The sequence below is a fragment of the Daucus carota genome, chromosome 4 (assembly GCF_001625215.2).
Source record: "Daucus carota subsp. sativus chromosome 4, DH1 v3.0, whole genome shotgun sequence".
Taxonomy (NCBI): Eukaryota; Viridiplantae; Streptophyta; class Magnoliopsida; order Apiales; family Apiaceae; genus Daucus; species Daucus carota.
The window spans coordinates 21,158,113-21,182,699 of record NC_030384.2 but is presented as its reverse complement, the minus strand read 5'-3'; the positions used below and the strand labels follow the sequence as shown (position 1 = coordinate 21,182,699).

Below are 24,587 nucleotides of genomic sequence, written 5' to 3'. Positions count from 1 at the left end.
AAGAAAAGGAACTTTTTTCACACAAGATGAATTGGAGAGACTTTTCTCAGATGATGAACCCTAGGTTGGAGCGACCGGTTAATTGAGGGAAGATAAAAGTCATGTCAAATCTTTTCAAGAATGGCCTGACAATTTTCTGAAAAAATATATACAATTTTCCATAGAAAGTCATTAAAAGTCTATCAATTATATATTTCCACCAAAGTCATTGATATATTGAATAACAACTGACTTTTAATAACTCTTTAAAAGTTGTAATTCAATACCTCAAACTTTGAAAGACTTTTTAGAAATCCTGATACAATACCTCTTTACTTTAAAAGAGTATTTAAAAATCTCAATTGAATACACCTAGATTTTAAAAGTCAATAAAAGTCATTGAAAATCATGATACAATACCAGCCCCTTAGTATACACCTGCTGTATATATTCACGTGTATTTAATTTTTATTTATTCACTTTTATTTTTTTGATAATTTTGTAAAAGTAAATAAAGTCTCACTCTTTACTTTTGATTTATATGAAGTTTTAATTTTTAGTCTAATAATAAAGGCATTATCTTAATAATTACTTTTTTATATATCCATTAGTTATATATTTTTATCAAAAAATATATTTTTTTATTTATATAAATTTTGCAAGACATATTACATTTTAGAAAACTGAACTTGGAATTTATTATAATACTTGTAAATGAATTATTTAATGATAATTTTAATCCTTTCCATTTAAAATTATAAAAAAATTATATATTATGAATTAAAGTACAATCAATATTTTAATATAATATTAATTTTGAAAAATGACTTATCAAAAATACAAAAATGAATTTTTAATCACAAATTAATAGCTATCTTAAACTATTTACCTAAATATTATAAAATGGACAATGTGAATTTTTAATTTTATTTATTTCTATAATTTATATTCATCTTTCATATTCTTTGTATATTTGATATGATATTTTGAATTTTTTCACTTATGATATTTGATTAGATAAATAGAATAATTTATTTGTTTTTTTTTATTTCTTGCTAAAAACATATAGCTATTGACTATTCATAAAAACGTAACTAAAATAATATATTTTTTTATTAGACTAAAATAATATATTTTTTATAAATAATATATATTATTTATAAAATAATATAACGATTGGATAGCCCAGTGGTGGGTTTATCCTCTGTTGTCCCGGGACAGCCGGGTTCGACTTTGACTCACCCGAAAATTATTAAAACAGATACTAATTTGTAAGGCATATAAGCATGCATTGTAAAAAAAAAATTAAAATTAAAATTTCATATAACCAAACTTAAAGAATGAAACTTAATTTAATTTTACAAATTTATCGATAAAATAAAAATGAATAAATAAAAAATAAATACAAATCATGATAATATGTTTTTAATATAGCTAGCAGGTATACGAGAATAAATTTTTTTCAAAGTCTATGCACGTAAATCAAAACAGAGTGAGTAATTAATGCTCACATTAATGCATAAACTAGTCATGTAGTACATGTACATCTCATTTAATACTAGATATACAATCATACGAGGATTAAACTGTAATTTACCCGAACTGCATTAAGCAAATTTGAACTGCATTTAGCAACACCCAATATTATTAGAGCATTCTCATTGGGGTCTCTATCCCCATCCCCAAAAACTTACTAAAAATAATAAATCCCCAAACAAAAATAGTAAATCCCCAAAATTATCAAAAATGTTCCACATCCCATTCCCCATTTTTCATCCCCATATCCCTATATTCCTTTTTATATTACTTCTTTCTCTCTCTTTTACTTAAATTTTAATTATCAAAACTCACCCACTACAATTTAATATATTTAAAAGAGGAGAGAGGTGATTTGATGATGGGGAAAGGGATTGTACACTAATCTGCAAACATGGGGACTCAAAACTTATCCCTAAAATCAAACCCCAAAATGGGGACTCGGATGGAGCAAGCATTTGAACTCAAAGTGATTAATTACCCTATAAATATAGAGATGGGGACTCAAGATGTGAGTGCTCTTACACCCAATACTTTCTTCCACTATCTTCATTTTATAATAATAAAAACACTATTACACCCACTACTTTCCTCCGCTATCCCAAATCTATTATTAAAAATAAATGGGTCCCACCATTTCACCTACTTTTCATCTAACTTTACTCATTTCTTACCATTTTTCTTGGTCTCCGTGTCCCAACCATTTGTATACAAATGATTGGGACGGAGGGAGTAGTAATTTCAGCTCAGATTTTGTATCATATAATCTTGTTGTCACTTTAAGTCTTGCATTATGCTCCCTCCACCTCTCAATACTTTTCACTGTTTGCGTTTTTCATTTTTGCCAACACACATTTTTTATCGTTAATATCTTTCATTTCATATTAGCATTAAATATAAAAACTTCACCGTATTAAAGTACTCGTGAATACGAATCTAACAAAATCACTCATGACTTAGTTTTATAGATTAGATGTAAATTAGTAATTTGTAAACAGTACCGACATCACACACATGAAAAGAAAAAAGAAACATAGGGAGTATTGTTTGAGTTTTGTTTTTGATTTAACCAATATTTTTCTTGATATTATTTGGATCGGGTTAACTAATCATCGTACTCGTATAATTTCATTCTAGTTCCGTTATGATTTTTTCGGTGTTTTTAATATTTGGGCTTTTAATTTTTTATATCGAATTAACTCACTTATGGAATTATATTTGAAAAATAAAATTATTATGGTTTATATCATATATATAAATTATATTTAAAATAATCTAATTTAATTTATTTTAATGACCATTTAGTCATGAGTGATGATTTGTATTAGAATTTCCTTTTTTTAATAATACTTATAAATTTTCATGTATTTATTTTTCAAATATTATGGGGTGTGGATTCTGAAATCGTACTAATGGTTAATAATTTGGTATGAAACTACAAATTATTAAAAATTTGATAATTTTTAGTTTTAAATTTTTTTTCCTAAACTATCAGTAATTTTCATTACTGTTTCAAAAATAACGTTTTCAATTTCGATAATTCACAAAATATTAACTCAGTTCAATAAAATAATAAAAATTATTTCAGACTTGAATTTGATTATGATACTAATTTATTGATATTTTAACTATTTCTCTATTCAAAATTTATATTCAATTATTACCTAATAATGGATTCTAAATATGAGAGGTGTTGATCCAGTGTATCATTTTTTTCTCAAATATCATTATCTTAAAAGATGATCCCGAATATGACTTACAATCCGCAACTCTAAATAATGCAGTGTCCATCCATATTTCTATTCTTAACACCAAATATTTTAATGTTTTGAAATCCTGAAAAATATTTCATGTAATGTTTTACATTATATAATGTTGTTGGGATTTTTGAATCTAAAAGTAACATGATGCATGATCTTCTTCCAAAAATTAAAATGTTCTGACAGATGTGATATGATTATATGAAGCCTTTTTGTGTTATACAATGCCAATAAATAAAAATGAATATTTTGCTCCTTTTACAAAATAAGAGTCCATGTTGGTTTTCTTTTCCCAAAAACCTATACCTCATCCCTTCGTTTTTGTAAAATAGAGTTAGTTGTATGTATCCTCAGTTTCTTAATTAATACTCCCTCCATCCCAAATTAGATGAGATTTTGGGCACGTAACTTTAGGTGCATTGACCGTCTACTTCCGAAATTTATTTTTTTATTTTTTCTTTTGTAAATGAAAATTTCATATTTTAATTTTTATTTGTAAAAATAAAATTTTAAAAATAAGTCATGTATCTATGCGGTCAATGAACCTTAAATTGTGTGCCCAAAGTCAACGGGGTCATCTAATTTGGGATGGAGGTAGTATTAATATTGGCCTACTCATATCTTCGATTAAAGCCTACTGGTTTAAAAAGTATAACTTATCATCTTCTTAAAAAATAATAATATCTACTGTTTGAGACATTATTAAAATGGTGTTTACTCACATTCAAAATACAACTTCATTTAATATGTGTTACTTGTTAATTAAAAACTATGAACTTAGAAATATTATAACGAGAATCTTGATCATACTTATTTTTATTAAAAGAAAAATAGCTAAAACATATTAGTATCAATATGAATAGTTACAAAGCATGCACTCTGAATCAATTGTGATATTTCTTTGTGTGAGTTTTTCAGATGTGTACTGTATGGTGTTTACATCAAATTTGTGGGTTTTTTTGATGGGTGCTAGATGATCAAATAGGTGTCATGTTGGAACATTCATTTCCGACTGTTGAATGGAATCATATCTAGTGATAACCAGTTGTTAGAAAATTTATTTATTACCCAATGAGCTCAGATTCTAAACATGAGGATGGGCCGGAGCCTACTAGCATGTTTGGAACACTAGCAAGACATAAACTCTGTGGGCCAAATCTCAGCACTTCTGTTTGGATTGGAGAAGCATCAACATACTACAAGCTAGTGGCACTAAAATCTCTTGTCATTTCCTTGTCTAAGCCTTGCATGTCAGGATCAAATATTCAAATCTTACCAAATAAATATTAATATTAATCAATGAAAAAAAAAGGTATGAATTGTACCTTTGATTTAGGCAATTAATCATCGATTAATTCTTGTTCCTTAACTCACCGAACTGATTAAATATCTAATTATTTAATTAATCATCCGATTAATTCCGATTCCCGATTTTTACGAATACTGAATTGAGACTACACTCTGATGGCAAAAGGTATGACATTATGAAGATGTGAATATTAATAATAATATTGTCTACCTCAGAAGGACCAGTCACTGATATGAATACAGACAAAATGCAACAACTAACATGATTGCCTGCATAATTATTTGATGTTTCAAATCTACTCAGATCCAAACTATTTATTGTTAGGCTTATCAGGAAGTGTGACAAATTATCTAATCTACATAAATGTTAGTTAGAATTAATTAATTCTGTGATGTGCTTCAACCAAAAATCCAAGACTCATCTCAGTGTGATGACAGCTGCCAGCCTGCCACTATGAGAACTGGTGCTATATTTGAGAAACTCAAGTGGGAGGGACCTAAACCAGTGCACTACTAGATACCCACTATTTATATACATCTAAATACATGTATGTCCGGGTTTAGTTCCGTCTTAGGCCGACTGTTGCAACATACTTTTCCGTGCTTAACAAAAATGGGCAACCCTTATTTTTGTGCATGTATGTAAAAAATGCCTAGAACATCTTTTGGGGCTGAGGGCAAAAGGGGTATTTTTATTTTTCCGTGGAAGGTATGTTGCAACATGCATCTGGGAGGTTGGACCCCAGAGAGTATATAGCAGCTCCCAATCTTTTTGTTTCCATTGCTTAGCTATCACTCAGTGACAGCCATAAAAAAAGACAAACAGGAAGCTAAGATTGTTAAGTAATTGACTTGTCAGCAGAAACCAAGGGAAATGTGGGCTGAAAGGTGACAAATATGTAAACCAGAACCCACCATCATCCTACTTATATGAAAAGTTTACAGGTTCTTGTCTACATTTATACACTACTGAGCATATTTTGGGGACAAAGAAGCACTGTGAACAAAAACCATCTTGTCAAACCTCATACTTAAAAGCCACCCAAAAGGAAAACAATTCAAGTTAAAGTTTTGTTGATTAAATTGGAAAGTATGGAGAAGGGTATTGTTTGTGTAACTGGTGGAACAGGATATGTAGCTTCTTGGCTGATCATGAGGCTTCTTCAACATGGATATGCTGTCAACACTACTGTTAGATCTCACCCTGGTCAGTTTATTCATTGTTTTGAAATTTATGCAGCTTCTTTTACTGATTCTTTGAGGGTGAACTGCTTTTTTTTTGTTATCTGTTTATTACATATTCTAGAATCAATTCTCTTAAAGATATCCATTGTAGGATTACTCATATTTAGATTTTTAATGTTATGAATGGTCTGGAGTTCTACGATGAATCGGTGTTAAATGATTATGCTGAGAAAGGTTTATTGTGTTATGAGGTTTTTTGTTTTCTGAATATTTGCTTCATATGATGTTAGTGCATTCAAGAATTCGAGTTGAATTTAATACTTTTGTATTGTTTTTTTTTTTTTTTCCATTTCTCTGGTTTTCATGAATCTTAAATATGGACTTCATTTTGTTTTGATTACATTTAGACCAAAAGAAGGATGTGAGTTACCTCACAAATTTACCAGGAGCATCAGAGAGGCTTCGAATATTCAATGCAGATCTTGACAGACCAGAAAGTTTTAATGATTCTATCCAAGGATGTGTCGGGGTATTTCATGTTGCTCACACAATAGATTTTGAGGGGAAAGAAGACGAAGAAACAAACACAAAAAGATCAATCAATGCAACAATAAGCATTTTACAGGCATGCGTTGATTCAAAAACAGTGAAGAGAGTTGTGTACACTTCAAGTGGATCTACTGTCATGTTTAGTGGAAAAGATTTAAGTGTACTGGATGAGAAAACATGGACCGATATAGATTTTCTTAGATCCCTAAAGACCTTAGGAGAATCGTACTACATTTCTAAGACTTTAACTGAAAGGGCAGCGTTGGATTTTGCAGACGCGCATGGACTGGAGCTTGTCACTGTAATTCCAACTTTTATTCATGGTCCTTTCATTACTCCTCATTGTCCTGGATCAGTGCGCACTTCAATGTCGATGATATTTGGTATGTACCTCGGTTTTACAATTATTTTTTTCTCAATTTCCCCTCATTGTCCTGGATCAGTGGATACTAATTGATTCTGTTACTATAGAATTTGCCCTATAGCCTGATATACATGACAATTTCTTAGTGCAAAACGATGATGAAATTTGTTTATTGTGATCAATTTGAGCAGGTGATGAGAAAATGTTTGCATTTTCTGCTTCTACCCCTTTCGTACACATTGATGATATCGCTACAGCACATATATATCTGTTTGAATACCCGAATGCCAGAGGAAGGTACATTTGTTCAGCGGCTGACATAACACTTGATGAGTTCCCAAAATTTCTTTCACAAAGATATCCAGAATATAATGTATCATCAACTAGGTAAACTCTTGTTTTTGTGTAAAATATTTTAGGCTCATGGTAAAGAAGATTTAACTAATGTGTGATTGCCATCCTTGCGTTTCTGCAGTTTCCTAAAAAATGTCAAAGATTCTAAAATTTTCCGACTCTCATCAAAGAAGCTCTTAGACACCGGATTCAAATATAAATATGGACTCGAGGAAATGTATGATGATGCAATCGAATGCTGCAAACAGAAGGGTCTTCTATGATACATATCTGGCAAGAGTTCCTACATTCTGTACCTTCATAAGTTAAACAAAGTGTTTATTTCTCTGTTCCTTTCTTTTTGTTTGAAAATTAAATTTTTACAGTGTTCTTAACATTCAGTTTCAAATTGTCATACTGTTTCAATGTTTTTGGATATCCATACTTGCACTACTGGAAGATTATTCTAGCTAAATTGGATGGCGACTTGTATGCATTATTCGTTTATCTGCAAATCTGCAACACTTTGTTTATGCAGAACATTCAAACTATAAGTCTATATTACTGTATTGTTACTGGTTGCTCCATAACCATGGTAATAGCCTAAATTTCACTATGTCCTAATGGACTGAATCAGTGAGGAATAGGCTTGATTTATGGAAGGGATGAGTAAACTAGTAAAGGGATGGAAGTCCTTCCCTAGAAGTACATAGACAAATCCATGGATGAAGAAAGGTGAATCAATTTTTTGGAAAACCATATATAAATATTGGGCGCGTTCTTAGAGGGCTTGGCCACATACAAGTAGAGAGAAGGGCTATACTTGATCAAAGGCCTATGTCAATTGTCAAAAGACCACCCCTCTTCAGGAATATGCTCAAGGAAGTAAATGATAACTCACATTCATGGCAAAAGATGTTACTTATTAGAATGGAAAGAGACCGATATAAACTGGTAGGTTATATATACAAAGCTGAACTTGTTTTAAGAGTTAATGACCCAATGCAGAACAAAAGAATTCATTCTTCTTGTACAGTGTAGAGAATCAATGTCTACGCCGGTTTACATTGTAAGAGACATGTGTATGAAGCCTCAGTGGGGGAGTTAATGCTAGGCCTCAGTGGTTTTAATGAATCAAGGATGTATATTTCAAGCCTCTTTTTTCACTGATCCTGTCGATTCTATCAGAACTCATAAAACTCCGAGTTCTCCTACTCGGGAACCTAATGTAGAGAAGGTGGACTGCAAAGGGCCAGGAGGCATGACAATACGTCAATACCACAAGGAATGACAAGGAGGAACCAAAGATAGCACTGTAACTGAACATCACTAGATCAGGAATCATCAGAAGGCTAGTCATGTTTAAAAATCATGCAGGTCAACACAAGTATCGGTTCTCTTTTGCTTCAAGGCAGAGCATTATGGTTTATCATGTACTTCTGTAATCCTTGCACCTCTCCTCAGTAATGCCGCATACTCTTGACTTGGTATCAAGGTCTTGCTAAAATTGAGTAATGGCCGATCTCTTTGATTCCACTGGTGAACTTTAAATGGAGTAAGTGCATGAGAATAACATGTAAACGCCTTATTTTCACAGAAGGTGAATAATGGGATAAAAAAGGATACTGAATATGAAATTATAGAGGACAAGTTTAATATGTTATTGCAAAGATAGTTTGATTTTGGGGCCCAAGGTATGGATAGTGTGCACAGAGTTAAAGAAGGTAACAGAAAAGATGGCTCTAGTTGTCACCAGGCCAGATCCAAGCCCCCAGAAAGGAGTCTGTTAGAAGTCGGTTTAAGTGCTCTGATTTGCAAAGGTCCAATCAGAGTGCACAGAGTTTTGAGGTTCGGCAAACAAGAAAAAAGTAGTGAAAGACGATGAACGTGAGGATTGAAAAACAAGTTATCTAGGCCTTGTCTAAAAGCTTATGTTATTCATGGAGCGAGAGGTTGTTGAAGCCGTTCAATATGGACAATATTGTAAAGAATGAATATGAATGCAAATTGTGTACTCCAGAGACAATGGTGCATTCCTCTAGTAGCAGGGGCGGAACCAAGGGGCGCCAGCCCCGGCGCCAGCCCCGGCTGAAAAAAAAAATAATAAGTATAATTTATTCATTTTAAATTTTTAGCCCGGGGACAAATTTAAAAATGATTACTCCCTCCGTCCCGTTGGATTATATACACTTTCCTTTTTGAGACGTCCCATCAATTGTATACATACCGGTAAATTTTTATAATATAAAAAACTTAACTACACCCACTACCTTCTTCCACTACACCCACTTTATACATTAAATATTAGTAGGTCCCACCATTTTACTAACACTACACTCATTTTACATACTATTATATATTAATGGGTCCCACCGCTTCACCCATTTTTCTTACTTTTCATCACCAAATTACACTTTTTCTTAACCTCCGTGCCACTTCCCATACGTATACTAATCAATGGGACGGAGGGAGTATATATATATATATATATATATATATATATATATATATATATAAAATAGCCCACTTAACATGATGGTTTACATCGAGAAGGCCATTTTTAAGGACATAGACGATGAAGTTATCTTACAACGCTATTAAAACATGCAAAATCCATTCCTTTCAAAAAAAAAAAAAGGCAATAAAGATGTCACCACTTAACCAATTAAAGTATGCATATTTACTTTTAATTTTTTTTCTGAAATTTTAATAATAGTTCAGCCCGGGGTCAAAATTAATCCTGGTTCCGCCACTGTCTAGTAGTGTTAAATCTTCTAACCATCCTCCCCCTCGGCAACCTACCAAGGTGTCTTCAACCTGTAATAGGCATGCTGAGTTAGCTGATTCTGACAATATTTAGTCTGGTTGTTGTTTTTCTAATGTCCCTAAAACTGCCTTGTCATTATTTTGGTCCTTTGGCTTGGCATGAGATTTATCATTACAGAAACTTGTATGTGTCTCTAGAGCAAAGATAACAATGCGCACTTCAATCCAATGCTAATTAAAGATTGTACATTTAATTAAATGTTCTTGTGTAAATTCTTTATAGGCTAAGAGCATCTCCAACCCCAAAAATCCTTAGCAAAAATTGTATATGTGGCATCTAGGTGGCATCTAGATGGCACTTATAGAGATTATGTAAAAATTGTATCACTCCAACCCTCCACCCCTTAGCAAAAAAATATAGCCAACCATATTTGGTTGCCTATATTTGTCGAACCAAGTGAGCCCTTAGGTATAATTTTACACAAGCAAAATTATAGATAATCCCGTTGGAGCATATACATGTCCTCTTAGCAAAAAATTTACATAATCCATATAACCAATCAATATAGCCAACCATTATACATTTTGCCCTTGGAGATGCTCTAATGGTGAAGAATATTTAACTGATTGCCACAATCATGCCTCTGCAGTTACCAAAAGAAAAGAGATTCTAAAATTTTTCGGGTCTCAACAAAGAAGTTACTAGACACTGGATTCATTTACAAATATGGACCAGAGCATATGGCTTTCATTGTGTTCTTTCCAAAGTTCATAATTTCAAAGTTTTTTATTTCACCTGTTATGCTGTCTCTGTTTGAAAGGGATTGCAACATTTGTTTATCTGAGTGTTGATCTCAATATTTTTACTCCTAATGTCTTATTTGATTGTTACTTTCCCCATCAATTTTTGCCACTGCTTTGCTATGAATTGGCAATCACCAATAAAGACTGACAATAGGCACTACCTAACCAAACAAAATGTGGTTGATTCACCTGATTTCATATAATTTCAGTCCTAAAGAATGTGGGCCAAAAAAAAATGTGGCCATAAATTAGACAGATAAATGAAGGACTGCATAATTTAGTTACAAACAAGTACTGTAAACAGAAACAAGAAATATCTTACCGAAAAATATACACCTACCGGCCACTTTTGATATAAAACCACCTCAAGTTTCAAGAAAAAATATCAGAAAGAAATATGGAGAAAGGTGTTGTTTGTGTAACTGGTGGAACAGGTTTTGTAGCTTCTTGGCTGGTCATGAGACTTCTTCAACATGGCTATGCTGTTAACACCACTATTAGATCTCACCCTGGTAAGTTGTTAGATTATTATAATCATTCACTTCTTTGTTTTGGTGATTTTTTAATTATTAACTATTTTGTATCTAATTATTATAAGTTTAGATTCTTTTTATAGTCAAACACTGACCAAGGTAAGTAAGGCTCATGTTCATGGCAGACTTATGTTGCACTATAGGTTCCAGGGATAATAAGTGTGAAAGTCTAACACCTAATTTTATTCACCTAACTGTTGTATGATGGAATGTTCCCTCTGTACTCACAATTAAAGTAGGCGCACCTTTCGACGGATAATTAGCACGGAAAAGTATGTAGTAGCAGTCGTTTGCCATGGATGATGCCATGATGGACCAAACCCAAAGAGCTATTATTAGATGGATTAGAAAATATTTAGGTAATAGATTTAATCAGATAGAAATTAATATTGTGCACTTCAACTTTTAACTTGTCAATGTTATGAAATGATATATGGAGTTTTATAAGGATTGATTTGATATAATTTCTGTCCAGAAGAGGATTTTGCTAACTTGAAATTTTCATTTCTTTTATATTGGTTTATCTACTCCCTCAATTTTTTTGTTTGAATTGAGCTGTCGAGACGTGCTTAATCTATAAAATTGCTAGAGTAACAATCTTGTATGTTGTCTTTTTCATTCTCTTATTTTTCTGTATATAAAGTTTTTAGCATGGCCTAAAATTTGTTTCGATCACATTTAGGCCAAAAGAAGGATGTCAATTACCTCACAAACCTGCCTGGAGCATCGGAGAGGCTTCAGATATTCAATGCAGATTTCGACAAACCAGAAAGTTTCAATGAATCAATTCAGGGATGTGTTGGTGTGTTTCATGTTGCTCATAATGTAGAGTTTGAGGCAAAAGAAGATGAAGAAACAAACCTCCAAGCATCAATTAATGTGACCATAAGCATTTTGCGTGCATGCCTCGATTCAAAAACAGTGAAGAGAGTTGTGTACACTTCAAGCTCATCTGCTGTCTTGTTTAGTGGCAAAGATTCAAGTGTAGTGGATGAGACTTTGTGGACGGATGTAGACTTTGTCAGATCACTAAAATCATCTGCAGGACCTTATTACATATCCAAGACCTTAACTGAAAGAGCAGCCTTAGAGTTTGCAGAAAAGCATGGACTGGATCTTGTGACAGTAATTCCTACTTTTATTCACGGTCCCTTCATTAATCCTCGTTGTCCCGGCTCAGTGCGTGCTTCAATGGCAGCAATATTTGGTATGTACTTTTCTGTTACAGAATCTGTTTGTCGTGCTTGATATAGATGACCACTCTGGTGAACACAAAGTAAGATCAACCTCTATAGGCATGATAAAAATGAATAAATATGGTTTCTTGTTCTCAATTTGAACAGGTGATAAGATTCTACCTGAATATTCTACCTGTATATCCATCGTGCACGTGGATGACGTTGCTACTGCACATATCTTTCTTTTTGAATACCCGAATGCTAGAGGAAGGTACATTTGCTCAGTCATTGATATAAAAGTTGATGAGCTCCAAAAATTTCTTTCAGAGAGATATCCTGAATACAATGTATCTTCAACCAGGTAAGGTCTTGTTTTTGTTTAAACTCTTTACTGGTTTTTGGGGTAGAAGATTTAAGTGACTGCCATTTTAATGTTTCTGCAGTTCTCTAAAGCTTGAGGATTCTAAAAGAATTCTAGTCTCGTCAAAGAAACTCTTAGACACTGGATTTGAATATAAATATGGAATCGAGCAAATTTATGATGAGGCAATTGAATGTTGCAAGCGGAAGGATCTTCTCTAAAATTTATGTTTGATAAAAGTTCCTGCATATTCAGCATCTTTGTAACAGTCACACATGCAGGATCATATCCTCTAATCGTTTGATAAGTCAATAAGATGCGTTTGTATTTCACCTCCATGTCTCTGTTTCTATGCTAAATCTTTTAGTTATTATTTGTAATAAATAAATATCTTCAGAACAAAGTTTTCAAGTGAACACAGCCCAAAGGTTCATCTCAGCTTGTTGAAGAATCAGCTTTGCCTTGTCTGCATAAACCTTCTGCTCCATCAACACTAAAATCATTCAATTCATGCTCAAATCCTATAGCTTCCTCTTCCTTGAGGCCGCTAATGACCATCCTCGCGTATTGCTTAGGTCTTATTGGCGCTTTAACATTCTTACTTGCTTCAGGATTCAGATTCCAGTGAAGCACACAAATTCAGTCTTTCCTTTCCCCAGAATCTCAGTCGCCCAGATTTGCATGGAGAGCATACACCACTCGACTCATATTCCTCCTCACCAATCTGTCCTTTCATTGCCCTTCTCTTAAACCTTTTCTTCAACATACTCAACAGCACAAGACAATTATGATTCTTTAACAGACTTGTGAATAACACACATGCATGTTAAACCTCGAATCACTCCCTTTGTTTTGCTTAAAATCAATGACAGCTTTCAACAAAAGAATCTCATCTTCTTCCGTAAATATCCTTTCAACACTCTTACACTCATCAACTCTCTTACTCTCCTCGGACTTAGGTTTCTCGCATGCAGATGAAGAGGGCTTGTGGGTAGAGTAGTGTTTAGATGAACTTTGTCGCTGGGTTGCCATTCTCTTGTCAAATACTAGGGTATTGCTGGAGGCAGTTCAAAATTGTTTAGCACGGTTTGCATAGAGTACTATTCAGACCTTATAATATTAAATGTCATGTACACACTAGTAAAACTAATGTTGGTTAGGGAGAATGGAATGGAATGGAATGGAATGAGTAAAATTACTTGAAACTAATAGAGATAGAAGGAAAATTTTGAAATAAATATAAGTGAGTGCAAAATTGATATAATGGCCTGTTTGGGAATCTGGATTTCATTTGAAATCCTGGATTTGATCAAATATGCTGTTTGGGAATTTGAATTTCATTTGAAATCCAGATATTCAAATTTTAGTATAAATCTGAGAATTTGAAATGACAACTCAAATTCTGTCATTTGAAATCCATTATTTGAAATGAAATGCATGTTTCCAAACGGCCTCTAATGAGATTTGAGAAGAAATTGGGGGTAGGAGAGAATGAAGCATTCCATCTGAAATTGAAGGTATGATCTTCAGCACATAATGTAAGGAATGGAATGGATGAAGGAATGAAATTTGTTAACAATTGCTCATAATATAGTTCATTTTTCATTCCATTCCTTCCGGAATTATTCACCCCAACCAAACACAACATAAGTTTGCAATTGAAAACTCTACAAAGACCCGTATTGTGATTGCTGACACAAAAATTCACATTTTAGGATCTTTTGCTAACATCAAAATTGCAAGAGTCTCCTTCTGCAGTCTTATCTTGGGCTCCCCGCTGGGAAGGTTTATTCAAAACTACGAGCTGTTACCTCCAGATTGGAGGAAAGCTTCTAATTTGTGAGTTGTACTCTTGTTTGTCTATCTATTGATATACAGTCTTGTTATAGTAGTAAGAAAGTTGAGAATTGTTTTTCCCATCTAAGTGCTAGTTCATTTGTAATCAATCAAAATACCTTCTCAGAGATATAGCTTGGTCTGCCGTGTTTCTTTTGGCATTATATGTTATGAGGATGGAATTTTAATGTAGTTTACCTTTTGGCGACAATTTCATATTTATTTTGCGTTTTAAATTAGTAAATTTTGGCCCTGACGAGTTTTGTAAGATCTGCAGCAAATTTGTTGAGCGTGAAGCATTCTTTTTATTCTTGTAACGATTGTCAATTTGGTGGGAAAAATTTACTGTGTGGTTAGTTAGTGAGGTGAAACCATTAGGAGAGGATCATGATGCTTCTTCAGCTTCAGGAACGTCATCTAATACAGGAGCGGTGGTGAATGGACTAACTGCAGAAGAGATGGCTGTGGAGTTGTATAATCTTCAACTGCAGGTGATGATGGCCTCATTCAAACCTATCTGACCTAATATTAATCTCGTGAATAAACTTCCATTTGTAAAAAGCAATGTTCAAAATGTTTGCAAGCCATGTTCGAAATGTTTGCTTAGTTTATCTATCCTGGCAAGGGACCATTCACATTCGCACCCATGAAGAAGACCATATCTTGGCCTGGTTTTAGTATTACTATTCGCTTATTATTGTGAGTCAGGGTATTGCAGAGACGTACAGTTGATCAAGATGATGAAGAAACACAAGACTTTTCTCGGTGGACTCAAGCCTTCTTCTCAGAACAGTGCTGAGATCGATAGCATTGTGCGATTTGCCGTTCTTGAACACAACAAGAAACAGGTACTAATTATCACTCTTATTATCTTCATTGATGTTATTTGTGAACAATTAGTGTTATTCATGTGTGGTGAGGGTTTTAGGCCTTTTTTTGTATTACAGTAGGACTATATATTCTTGTCTTTGGTCTTTGTGTGGACACATCTACTTAAAAATGTGTCCTTCCCTTCATTTTTACATACTCCCTCCGTCCCTCCTCAGTAGTTTACGTACACTGTTTGCACACGTACACTGTTTGCACGCATTTTCTTTTTTTGCCCGTGACAGAGGGAGTATAGTGTAGAATGGTTCTGTCAACTAAAATATTGTGCCCGTGTAACCTGATGGATCTACTAAAACTCATCTTTACTAAAAATTTTCAGCGGCTTCATTCTTGATGTATTCTAGTGTTTTTTCTTCAGCTTAATGATTTTTAGGATTTATTGTCTGGTGTAGAAGTTGGGGCATAAGTTTTGGAATACTGTGTACTCTGCTTTAGAAGAAACTATAGTTTCTATAGTGCAGTGTCGTATTTTCACTAAACTGAATTATACTTCATGATCCTCAAGGATCTCATTTATCACAGTTTACTTTGTTCCCTGAATATTGATTGTTGATTATTAAGGATCATGGGTTTCAGCAAAGAAAAAAAAAGTCTGTCATAAACTAATAAAATTTCAAATTGTTCGTCAAAAAAATATTATCAAATTTATCACCGAAAATCAGCAATATATGCGTGGAAAGTGTCCAATTTAAGACCCCAGATTTATGAGTGATAAATTTAAGACTTTGCTAATTATGTAATGACCAATTTGATACTTAACCCAGTTTTAAACACGGTCTAAAGTTTGTTTTGATCACTTATTGGATCAAAGCTGTTTCGATACTTAACCCAGTTTTAAACACGGTCTAAAGTTTGTTTTGATCACTTATTGGATCAAAGCTGTGATTAGAGGTATGTCCATCCTTCGGAGACAAGGAGTGTATCTAAACAACTAGGTACTAGCTAGATTAATATAAACATTTTGAGTGCAATTCATTGTCCAAATTAAATTCACCACAATGTACATTCTAAATGTAATTAGAGGAACAAAAACATGCTATTTAGCTAGGCAAGTATACTATGATGGGAACTTCTGCAAAAAGAAAATAGCAGGCTAGCAGCACTCCAACAGGCACAAACACAATTGTAGGTAAGATCAAATGCATCAGTAGCGGAAATATTCATTTGCTCTATTAGCTAAAATCCATTTGATCAAAAAGGAAAGCGTAACCATCCGAAGAACACATATTAGTTATAAAAAAATAGTAGCAGCACATGAGAGTAATGTTTACAGAGTTTGCCACCCCCTAGACATAAATACTTGCTAAACTTGGCATGTAAAGAAATTACAGCATGTGGAGTTCAAAAGATATTCCATGGAATTCTCTCAGCAAAAGCTAGCACCTTCCAAAAGCTTTGTTTACATGCCACACCTAGTAGAGTTAACGGGACTTTCAAGCAAAATCAGCAACTATACCTGCAATGCAAGTCACTGGTAAAGTGATTACAGAGATATACATGATCCAATCTGTGCTCATACAGTCATACATTGCTTTCAAAATTATAACTTTGGAATATGCTACATTTTGGTTAGCGACAAGAGAATACGTGATCTAGAAAATAGTGTATCTGATGTAGTGCTTTCCATATGTTACTTCTATCAAATATAAACATTTCTTCAACTAAATAAATTACACCATCTAAAGTTCATCTGTCATACATGTTTTCTCTCAGCACAGCTCAAATCACACCTTACATACTTATCCAGATTAATTGCATTTGGGTCCATCTACAAAGGATTCCAAAAAGAGACACAAGCATAGCCACAAAAGCATATAGCCATATTAGACAAGTAACAATACCACTTTAAAACATTGTCTGCCAACTTATCAAGGATATTACCTTGTAGTACAAACAAAATAATAACCACAATTTAGTATAGCTAACAGATAATAATTCTTAAAGTATAATCAAGACAAGTCTATCTCGAAATCTACCATAAAGATGTCGTATCTGCAAAGTGCTTTGGTCCAAGTCACAGCTTTCTTTTAAGTTAAAATGAGGAATTTTCCTAGACAATTATAATCTTATCAGGCCACTCGCCAATACGTCTCATGACAGATGACCGAAACCATAGAAGATGCGTGAAGGTTGATGCTTCTAGACATCACTTAGAATGACACAGAAAAGCTTAGTTCATTTCATTTACTTAGAAGTTATGCCCTGTGGAGATAAATCTGTTGATAGCACATATAGAGATGCCATCTCTGACATGAAGCGTCTGCACAAGTTTTCAAATCATCTTTTGGTTTTAAATAACCTACTTCAGAAAAAGATCCAAGCCTGCCCCTGCTTTTATCATAAATAATAATTAGTGTAACTAAAAAATACAAACCCTCAAAACATATTTACATAATTAAAACATAAATTTTTTTAGCTCTATGCCTCATGATAAATTTAAGAATTAGCTATATATAACATTGAATATCAAGTTTTCCTAATTTGTCATGAACAAAATGCCTTGAAAAGAAACTTAAAGAATCTGTCAAGATAGTTAATTCCTAGAGTTAGGAAACCACAATTACAAACCATGACATAAGAGGCGCATAAACAAAAAACAGCATAGAACAAACAATAGCCAAGATTCTAGACTTTCAAGTTAAATGCAATTACCTTGCTCCACTACGACTTCAGGAATTCATCACAGCTTCAGCCTGTTTCCTAATCATTTTTGTCCTCTCCGCATACACCTGCTGCTGCATTACCACAAAATTCTTCCATTCACCCTCCAATTCAACAGCCCTCTTCGTCTCGAGTCCTCTAACCACCTTGTTCACATACTCTTTCGCCGATATCGTCCCTCTAAACTTCTTATTCGCTTCAGCTTCAAGCGAAGCACACAAACAAGGATACAATGACCACCAAAGCTCCCCCTCCGCCTCCGTCTTACTACCCCCATGATCATCATTCTTATCTTTTTCCATACCACCCAGAACCTCACTTCCCCAAATCTCTCTCGAAAGCTCAAACAGCTTATAATCATGAGGCTTCCAACTCATGGGGTCCTCACCATTCTGTAGTTTCCCCACATTACACACAAACTTCTGCTTCAACTTACTAATCTTACCCACAATCTGCTTCACATTAACATCACAAGACAAGGAATCCTTAACAAAACTCTGAAACGCAACCATCTTCGAACTCGGATTAGAATTTGTTTTCTTGAACTCGATCATACCTTCCACCAACGCAATCTCATCCTCTTCAGTAAACACCCTTGAGAAAAGCTCCCCCTTGCTCGTGGAAGCCTTATCAGCTGGACGCTTGGCATTGGGCTTAATGGGTTTCTTACATGCAGATAAAACATTATCACAAGGGTTTTTGGTGGGTTGCTGTGATTCAGATTCAGAATCATCAGTGCTTTCAGATTCTGGAGAGGGGAGATTTTGGGGTTTTGCCATTAGGGTTTTCAAATAACAGAGGGATGCTTATTGCTAAGTTTGAATGATGAGTATAGACAACTGTGTTGTTTTTAAAGGAATGGGGATGGGGATGCGTAATTTGCTGGGAAAATGAAACGGCAAAACTCATCAACATGACACGTCTTTGGATGCAAATGAATGCAAGTGTGCTTTCACTTTCATCCCATTTTTGGAGTGAAAGTTTTGGAGTGAAATTATGCTATATTTTCACTCACTTTCACTCGCTTTCCTCGCTTTCCTCCCTTTAAAAAACTCGGGAGCACGAGTAGGAGTGAAAGTTAGATAACTTTATTTCTTTTTCACTTGCTTTCCTCCCTTTTTAAAACTCGGGAGCAGGGTGTTAATGATGATCACCGGTAATTCACTTTCAAATTCTTATTACTTGCTTTTTAAATTTGACAATTACGATATTTATGATTAAAAGTTGGGAAGTTTTGAAAATTATCTATTTCAAAGTAGATTTTGCGGATTTACTTTCTTTGTAAAATAAAATTTGCAAATATTTTCTAACTTTTAAAATTTGCAAAGTAAAATGCAAACCGTGTACCTACGTTTACACAATTGTGCATTTTGTGTACCTCATCTTTGAAAACTAGCAAAGTGTATACTTCTACTTTAAAGATTCTAGCAAATGGTGTACTGAAGTTAGAAGACCATTAACGGCGTTAGTCAAACAGTTAGAATGGAGGGTTAGGAGGGTAATTCCACTTGCATGTCTCAGAATGGCACATCAGACCCGCATGTTAAATTATTCAAAGTTTTTAGGGGTCGTTTGGTTCGAGAGTCGGTATGGGGTTGGAATGAGGAATCGGGTTAGCATGGTATGGGGTTGAGGTATCATTTTTGATATCAGGTGTTTGGTTGTTTGACGGAATGAACATTTTTTATTTAAAATATTTTTAAATAATTAATTTTAATAAATTCAAAATATTATTTTAATTAATATTTTTTATGTATCTTTGAGTTGTTGATTTAGTCTTGTATCAAAAATATTTATGTAATGTATGAATATAGATGAAATAAAAAAAAACTTTCATTCCTCATACCCATACCTGAAACCCACCTCCCTACTTGGGTATGAGAATCTCATACCTTGTGGGTTTGAGGAATGGGTTTCAAAATGATTTTTTCTTAACCAAACACCGGGTATAGGTTTGGAATGAAGAAAACCCATACCTGATACCTGAACACCTCGAACCAAACGACCCCTTAAGCTCTTTAATCAAGATTTCTAAGACAGGGAAAAGAAGGTAGACTGAGTATTAAAGTTTTGAGGTTAGCTAATACTCTCTTTGGTCCATAATATAGGTCGTTTGACTTTTTACACGTAACTTTAAGTGCTTTCACCACATAGCAAATATTAATATTTCTGTAATTTTTTTTCCTGAATAAAAATATAAATATTATATTTTTATTCAGAAGAAGAAAATTACAAAAATATTAATATTTGCTATGTGATCAAAGCACCTAAAATTACGTATAAAAAACACCTAAAATTACGTGTAAAAAGTCAAGCGAACTATATTATTGACGGAGTAGCAGCACATGAATCTGACGGGATTAACAAAATCCTACTCCAGACATTTTAGTTTTGACAGATCAGTATAACAAAATACACTTTACTCGCTCTATTCGGAAATATTAGTCTCTTAACTTTTTTTCACGTACTTTTAAGAGTTTTGACTGTACATTTATAAATATAATTTTTCAAATTTTTTTTGTGAACAAAAAATATGACATCAATATTTTTATTCACAAAAAAAAAGTTTTAAAAAAAATATTTATAAATGCACCGTCAAAACTCTTAAAGTACGTGAAAAAAGGTCAAGAAACTATTATTTCCTAACAGATTACATTAGTGATTTTATATTTTATCTTGCCATCAATTTTTATTATTTAATAGCCAACCTTGTAGGATAGTTATACTTGTTAGAACGTGAAATTTAAATGCATGTTTTTTTTAACTTTTGACTAATCATATTTATTATAATTTGATTGAAATTTGTATATATAACAAAAATTGAGAAAAGTTAAAAACAGATTGAAAAATATATCTAGTGTATTTTAAATTATAATAAATGAATATTTTTTAATAACTAATCACTGAACAATCAATATGAATAATAAAGAATATTCAAAACTCTTAAGAGTACTTGAACAAAATAAATAGTTAACAATGAATATTCTTTATTATTCAATAATATTCTTACTATTCTTAAAAGGGCAATGCTAGAGACCCCAAAAAAAATTCCCAAAAAACTTTACCAAATGATGTGGCAAACAAGTGGCTAGTTATGATTGGGTGATTGATGAATCTGCAGTGGGGTCTCATTATTATGGGAGTGAATTCAGCCAATCAGATTTGGACACATCATTTGGGACAATTTTTTGGGGTCTCTAGCATTTTCCTTCTTAAAATTAAGAATAAAGCTCTGTTTTAAAATTTTTGTATAAGAATTGAATCTAGTTTTGTGGACATCAGCGTTCTTTTCCGATAGTTGATTGATTATGAATCTGTTGGTTACAAATTGTCTGTCTAATTCTATTGATGGTTACCGCTGTGTGAGTGTGATTTTGTGCACGGATAGCCTTGATTAGTGATTCTATTTACGGGCTAACAAATCAGAACTAGATCTATAAAAGTTTTTTGTGTGTATGATACATAAGCTGAATCTATTGGATATTATCGAATTTGTTCTCAGTATTTCAGTGTTTTATTGTTGATTATCTTAGGAGTTTATTGAATATGATCGCCACATGCTCAGGAATCAGATAGACTAGTTGACTATATGGAACTGAACCTAGTTTTGTGTGTAGGTTTATGTTTCGATTCTACTATCTGCACAAGTTAGACTTATGAGTACTAGTTCTCTGTATATTTTAATGTGTATAGCTATGTGATATTGTGTACATTAATAGAATTCTGTATTTTTGCTAAGATTCACATGTTTGTATTTTAGTTCTAGTAATAAGTTGTTTGTGCGGATCTCTGTATTTTAGTTCTAGTAATAAGTTGTTTGTGCGGATCTCTGTATTTTACTTCTAGTAATAAGTTGTTTGTGCGGATCTCTTTCATGCTAATATGACTGTACCACAAAGGTTGGGGGCCATGTACGATGGCTTTGTGTGTCTTTTAGAGACAATATGGTACCCAAGTTGGGCGATGGTGTATACCATTTTACACAGTTATGTCTTTTGACATATAAAATTCTATTATCTCCATGTCTAATTATGATAAGTTAATAAATAGTAAGCTCTGATAGTATATTTGTAATGTGGAATCCGATTTGTCAGTAATGATTATACAAGTATGAATATTTGGTGTCTCAGGAAGGAGAACCACCATTAGCTAGTGTCTAGTGGTATCTTAAACTGAAAACAAGAAACGCTGTAGAGATTTTTCAGGTTGGCATTTAAATTTTTTAAAAGGAATAAGTGAAAGATTAATTTTCCTTTGAATTAGTAAAAAAATACAAACACTGGAATCTTCTTTTGTAATATCCCCATAACAAACCAGTATATGATCATACTGATACTTTGCATCAGATTATAGGCATCAATCCAGGAGTTAGGAATACTGCTTCTCAGCATATAATAAGAATAAGTTAACTGTTTTATAAAAATCACTTAGACGAGCATAACTAAAGGACATTTTTGAAATACAAAACACATGTTATCAATTAATATGAACTGCTATGATTAAGCATTAATCTAGGCCGATAAGGAGCAAAATCATGGATATGAATAAATCAGTATAGAGTCAGTTATATGGTAATTTATAAAATTAAAGGAGACTAAATAGGAATTAATTCTATTTAATTACATTGAATATGAGTTAATTGGTGATGAGAAAATGTCTCATATTCAATTAGGGCATATTTTTTGGTAAGTACCATTAAAACAGAGGTGATCAGTCAATAGGATAAGCCTAATTGAAAGGGTACTTAATTACGGACTAAAATAATGTTCTAATGATGGACCATATAGAATATAGTTATATAATTAGAGCAAATAACAAACAAATATCATCAAATAGCCTGTTCTTCAGTGCCTTATTTTGTCTGTTGGCTTCTTTGCAAGTTCTTGATTATTATGAATACCAGGCGATTGCAGAGCTAATGACCACAATATTTCATCAGGCTCAAATGACATCAAACTTATACATACATTAACTGGATGGTATTTGCACATAGCTTATTGGACAATACCTGAAGTGTTTACAAACAATAAAAATAATCTGGAGGTAATTCTGAATCATCTTTATTGTATGACTCTGCTCCGGTTTCAAATCACTTGGCTTGGCGAGATTCAGTTTATGAAATAGTAATATGTTTTTCTTTGTCTCAAAGTAAGAATACTGCTTATTGGCCGAGAATACTGGATCTTTACTTGAAGTAAGAAAACCAGCAGTTGATGGTGGGATAGAACAGTTAAGAAAAGAGATGACTGTGATGATGCAGGAGGTCATTGAATTGCAGCAGCAACATCGTGGAACGATTCAGCATATGGAAGCAGTGAACGAAAAGCTCCAAGCAGCAGAACAGAAGCAGAAGCAAATGGTTTTCTTTCTTAGCAAAAGTGTTCCACAACCCTGCGTTCTTGGCTCATTTTGAGAACATTGGTTCATATAAATTCGACATACCAGATGATCTTCCCAGGCCCCTAGAGCCTAAAGAGTGTTTTCAGGAGTATTCTGTGTCTTCCGGATTTGAAGAATTGACAAGACCAGACATGGGTTTGAATCTGGTATGTCAGGCTCCAACAATGAAGTGTGGGGTAATTTTAATAATTTTGTTGCACCAGAATTCGGAGTCATCGGCGGAATGTCAGATATATGGGATGTAAGTTCCTCAGAGGTGGCAGTAGGTCCTGAATTCGATATTTGGCGCGCTGATGAGTATTGATTTAAAAAGCTTCAGAGCCAAGTTGGCCAGCCCCCTAGGAATTCAACTTCTTTGGCAGTTAGAAGCACATTTTGGTTTATAAAGAAAAAGAGTTTAGGGTGGTCGTATAGATGCTTTAAATGTATATATACCATATCTTTTCTAGGGCAGAGGCCTTTCTTGATGGAATCTGTGAGCATTTTATTGATAGAATAGTTGTATTTGCATATAAAATTCTTTGTTTGTGTTAATTTGTTTTCACAAGAAAAAAAGGTTTAGTATGAATTATGAATATTTTAATACTTGTGTGTCTAACCAAAGTTCTTGCTTTGGTTAGACATTTTAATTTTTATTTGTCTATATTCTTTATTAGTTTAAAATATTCTTTTTGTTGAATAAGTTGTTATGCCTTGTGTTGAATATTCTTTTATTTGGTTTTTATAGGTTTTCCCTCACAATATATATTTTTTCTGCTTAAATTATTATTCTCATGTTTTCTCTTTGCTTGTTTTGATTTTTAGGATCCTGGAAAGAGACTTATGGGTTTTCTTATTCAGACTTTAAAGTCTTATTATCTAAACGTCCGGAGATATCTTGCATATCTTTCGGTTAGATGATAAACTTTGATGGATGAAAGAAATCTCTGTTGCTGCTTATTGTATCTATGATACAACTCATCTACGAGAATGTAGACCCTGACAAAAAAAAAAAGCTGGTTGCATTTATTGAATAATAAAGAATAAATATTTTTTAATATTGAATAATAAAGAATAATTATTAACAACTACTCCCTCTGATCCATTATATAGGGCGTTTGATTTTTAACACGTATTTTTAGGAGTTGTATAATTGTTATTTTTTAA

The 24,587-nt window shown here is 33.2% G+C and overlaps 3 protein-coding genes and 2 long non-coding RNA genes across 8 annotated transcripts; 4 read left to right on the top strand and 1 right to left on the bottom strand.

The window, feature by feature from the left end:
* Positions 1-5,459: 5,459 nt before the first annotated feature.
* LOC108216517 (vestitone reductase) lies at positions 5,460-7,473 on the top strand. The gene is made up of 4 exons (XM_017389296.2): positions 5,460-5,790; positions 6,176-6,700; positions 6,873-7,068; positions 7,157-7,473. Exons 1-4 carry the CDS (start codon positions 5,676-5,678, stop codon positions 7,296-7,298), a joined length of 978 nt encoding a protein of 325 aa, XP_017244785.1. The 5' UTR covers positions 5,460-5,675; the 3' UTR covers positions 7,299-7,473.
* Positions 7,474-10,873: 3,400 nt separating this feature from the next.
* LOC108217788 (vestitone reductase) lies at positions 10,874-12,986 on the top strand. The gene is made up of 4 exons (XM_017390679.2): positions 10,874-11,096; positions 11,800-12,324; positions 12,461-12,656; positions 12,739-12,986. Exons 1-4 carry the CDS (start codon positions 10,982-10,984, stop codon positions 12,875-12,877), a joined length of 975 nt encoding a protein of 324 aa, XP_017246168.1. The 5' UTR covers positions 10,874-10,981; the 3' UTR covers positions 12,878-12,986.
* Positions 12,987-13,990: 1,004 nt separating this feature from the next.
* Positions 13,991-15,920, top strand: LOC108216156 (uncharacterized). 2 transcript variants are annotated; one of them, XR_010291590.1, is made up of 3 exons: positions 13,991-14,495; positions 14,901-14,983; positions 15,201-15,920. It is a non-coding gene; the product is annotated as an uncharacterized LOC108216156 (long non-coding RNA). The 2 variants fall into 2 exon arrangements; XR_010291589.1 differs by having other exon boundaries at positions 14,895-14,983.
* Positions 15,921-16,586: 666 nt separating this feature from the next.
* LOC108216155 (STOREKEEPER protein) lies at positions 16,587-18,955 on the bottom strand. 3 transcript variants are annotated; one of them, XM_017388843.2, is made up of 2 exons: positions 18,033-18,955; positions 16,587-16,851 (listed from the first exon to the last, which is right to left on the bottom strand). In XM_017388843.2, the coding sequence occupies exon 1, from the start codon at positions 18,818-18,820 to the stop codon at positions 18,050-18,052; it is 771 nt and encodes a 256-aa protein (XP_017244332.1). In that variant the 5' UTR covers positions 18,821-18,955; the 3' UTR covers positions 16,587-16,851; positions 18,033-18,049. The 3 variants fall into 3 exon arrangements, with proteins under 3 accessions (XP_017244332.1, XP_017244331.1, XP_063948802.1); XM_017388842.2 differs by having other exon boundaries at positions 16,587-16,836; positions 18,033-18,954; XM_064092732.1 differs by lacking the exon at positions 16,587-16,851 and adding an exon at positions 16,879-17,708.
* Positions 18,956-21,278: 2,323 nt separating this feature from the next.
* On the top strand, positions 21,279-24,106 carry LOC135151982 (uncharacterized). The gene is made up of 2 exons (XR_010291001.1): positions 21,279-23,084; positions 23,191-24,106. It is a non-coding gene; the product is annotated as an uncharacterized LOC135151982 (long non-coding RNA).
* The last annotated feature ends 481 nt before the right edge of the window (positions 24,107-24,587 follow it).

Coding starts and splice junctions, on each gene's coding strand:
- LOC108216155 (XM_017388843.2), bottom strand. CDS start 18,820: ATGGCAAAACCCCAAAATCTCCCCTCTCCAGAATCTGAAAGCACTGAT.
- LOC108216517 (XM_017389296.2), top strand. CDS start 5,676: ATGGAGAAGGGTATTGTTTGTGTAACTGGTGGAACAGGATATGTAGCT. Junction 5,791..6,175: donor TACTGTTAGATCTCACCCTG/GTCAGTTTATTC, acceptor GATTACATTTAG/ACCAAAAGAAGGATGTGAGT. Junction 6,701..6,872: donor TTCAATGTCGATGATATTTG/GTATGTACCTCG, acceptor CAATTTGAGCAG/GTGATGAGAAAATGTTTGCA.
- LOC108217788 (XM_017390679.2), top strand. CDS start 10,982: ATGGAGAAAGGTGTTGTTTGTGTAACTGGTGGAACAGGTTTTGTAGCT. Junction 12,325..12,460: donor TTCAATGGCAGCAATATTTG/GTATGTACTTTT, acceptor CAATTTGAACAG/GTGATAAGATTCTACCTGAA. Junction 12,657..12,738: donor TACAATGTATCTTCAACCAG/GTAAGGTCTTGT, acceptor ATGTTTCTGCAG/TTCTCTAAAGCTTGAGGATT.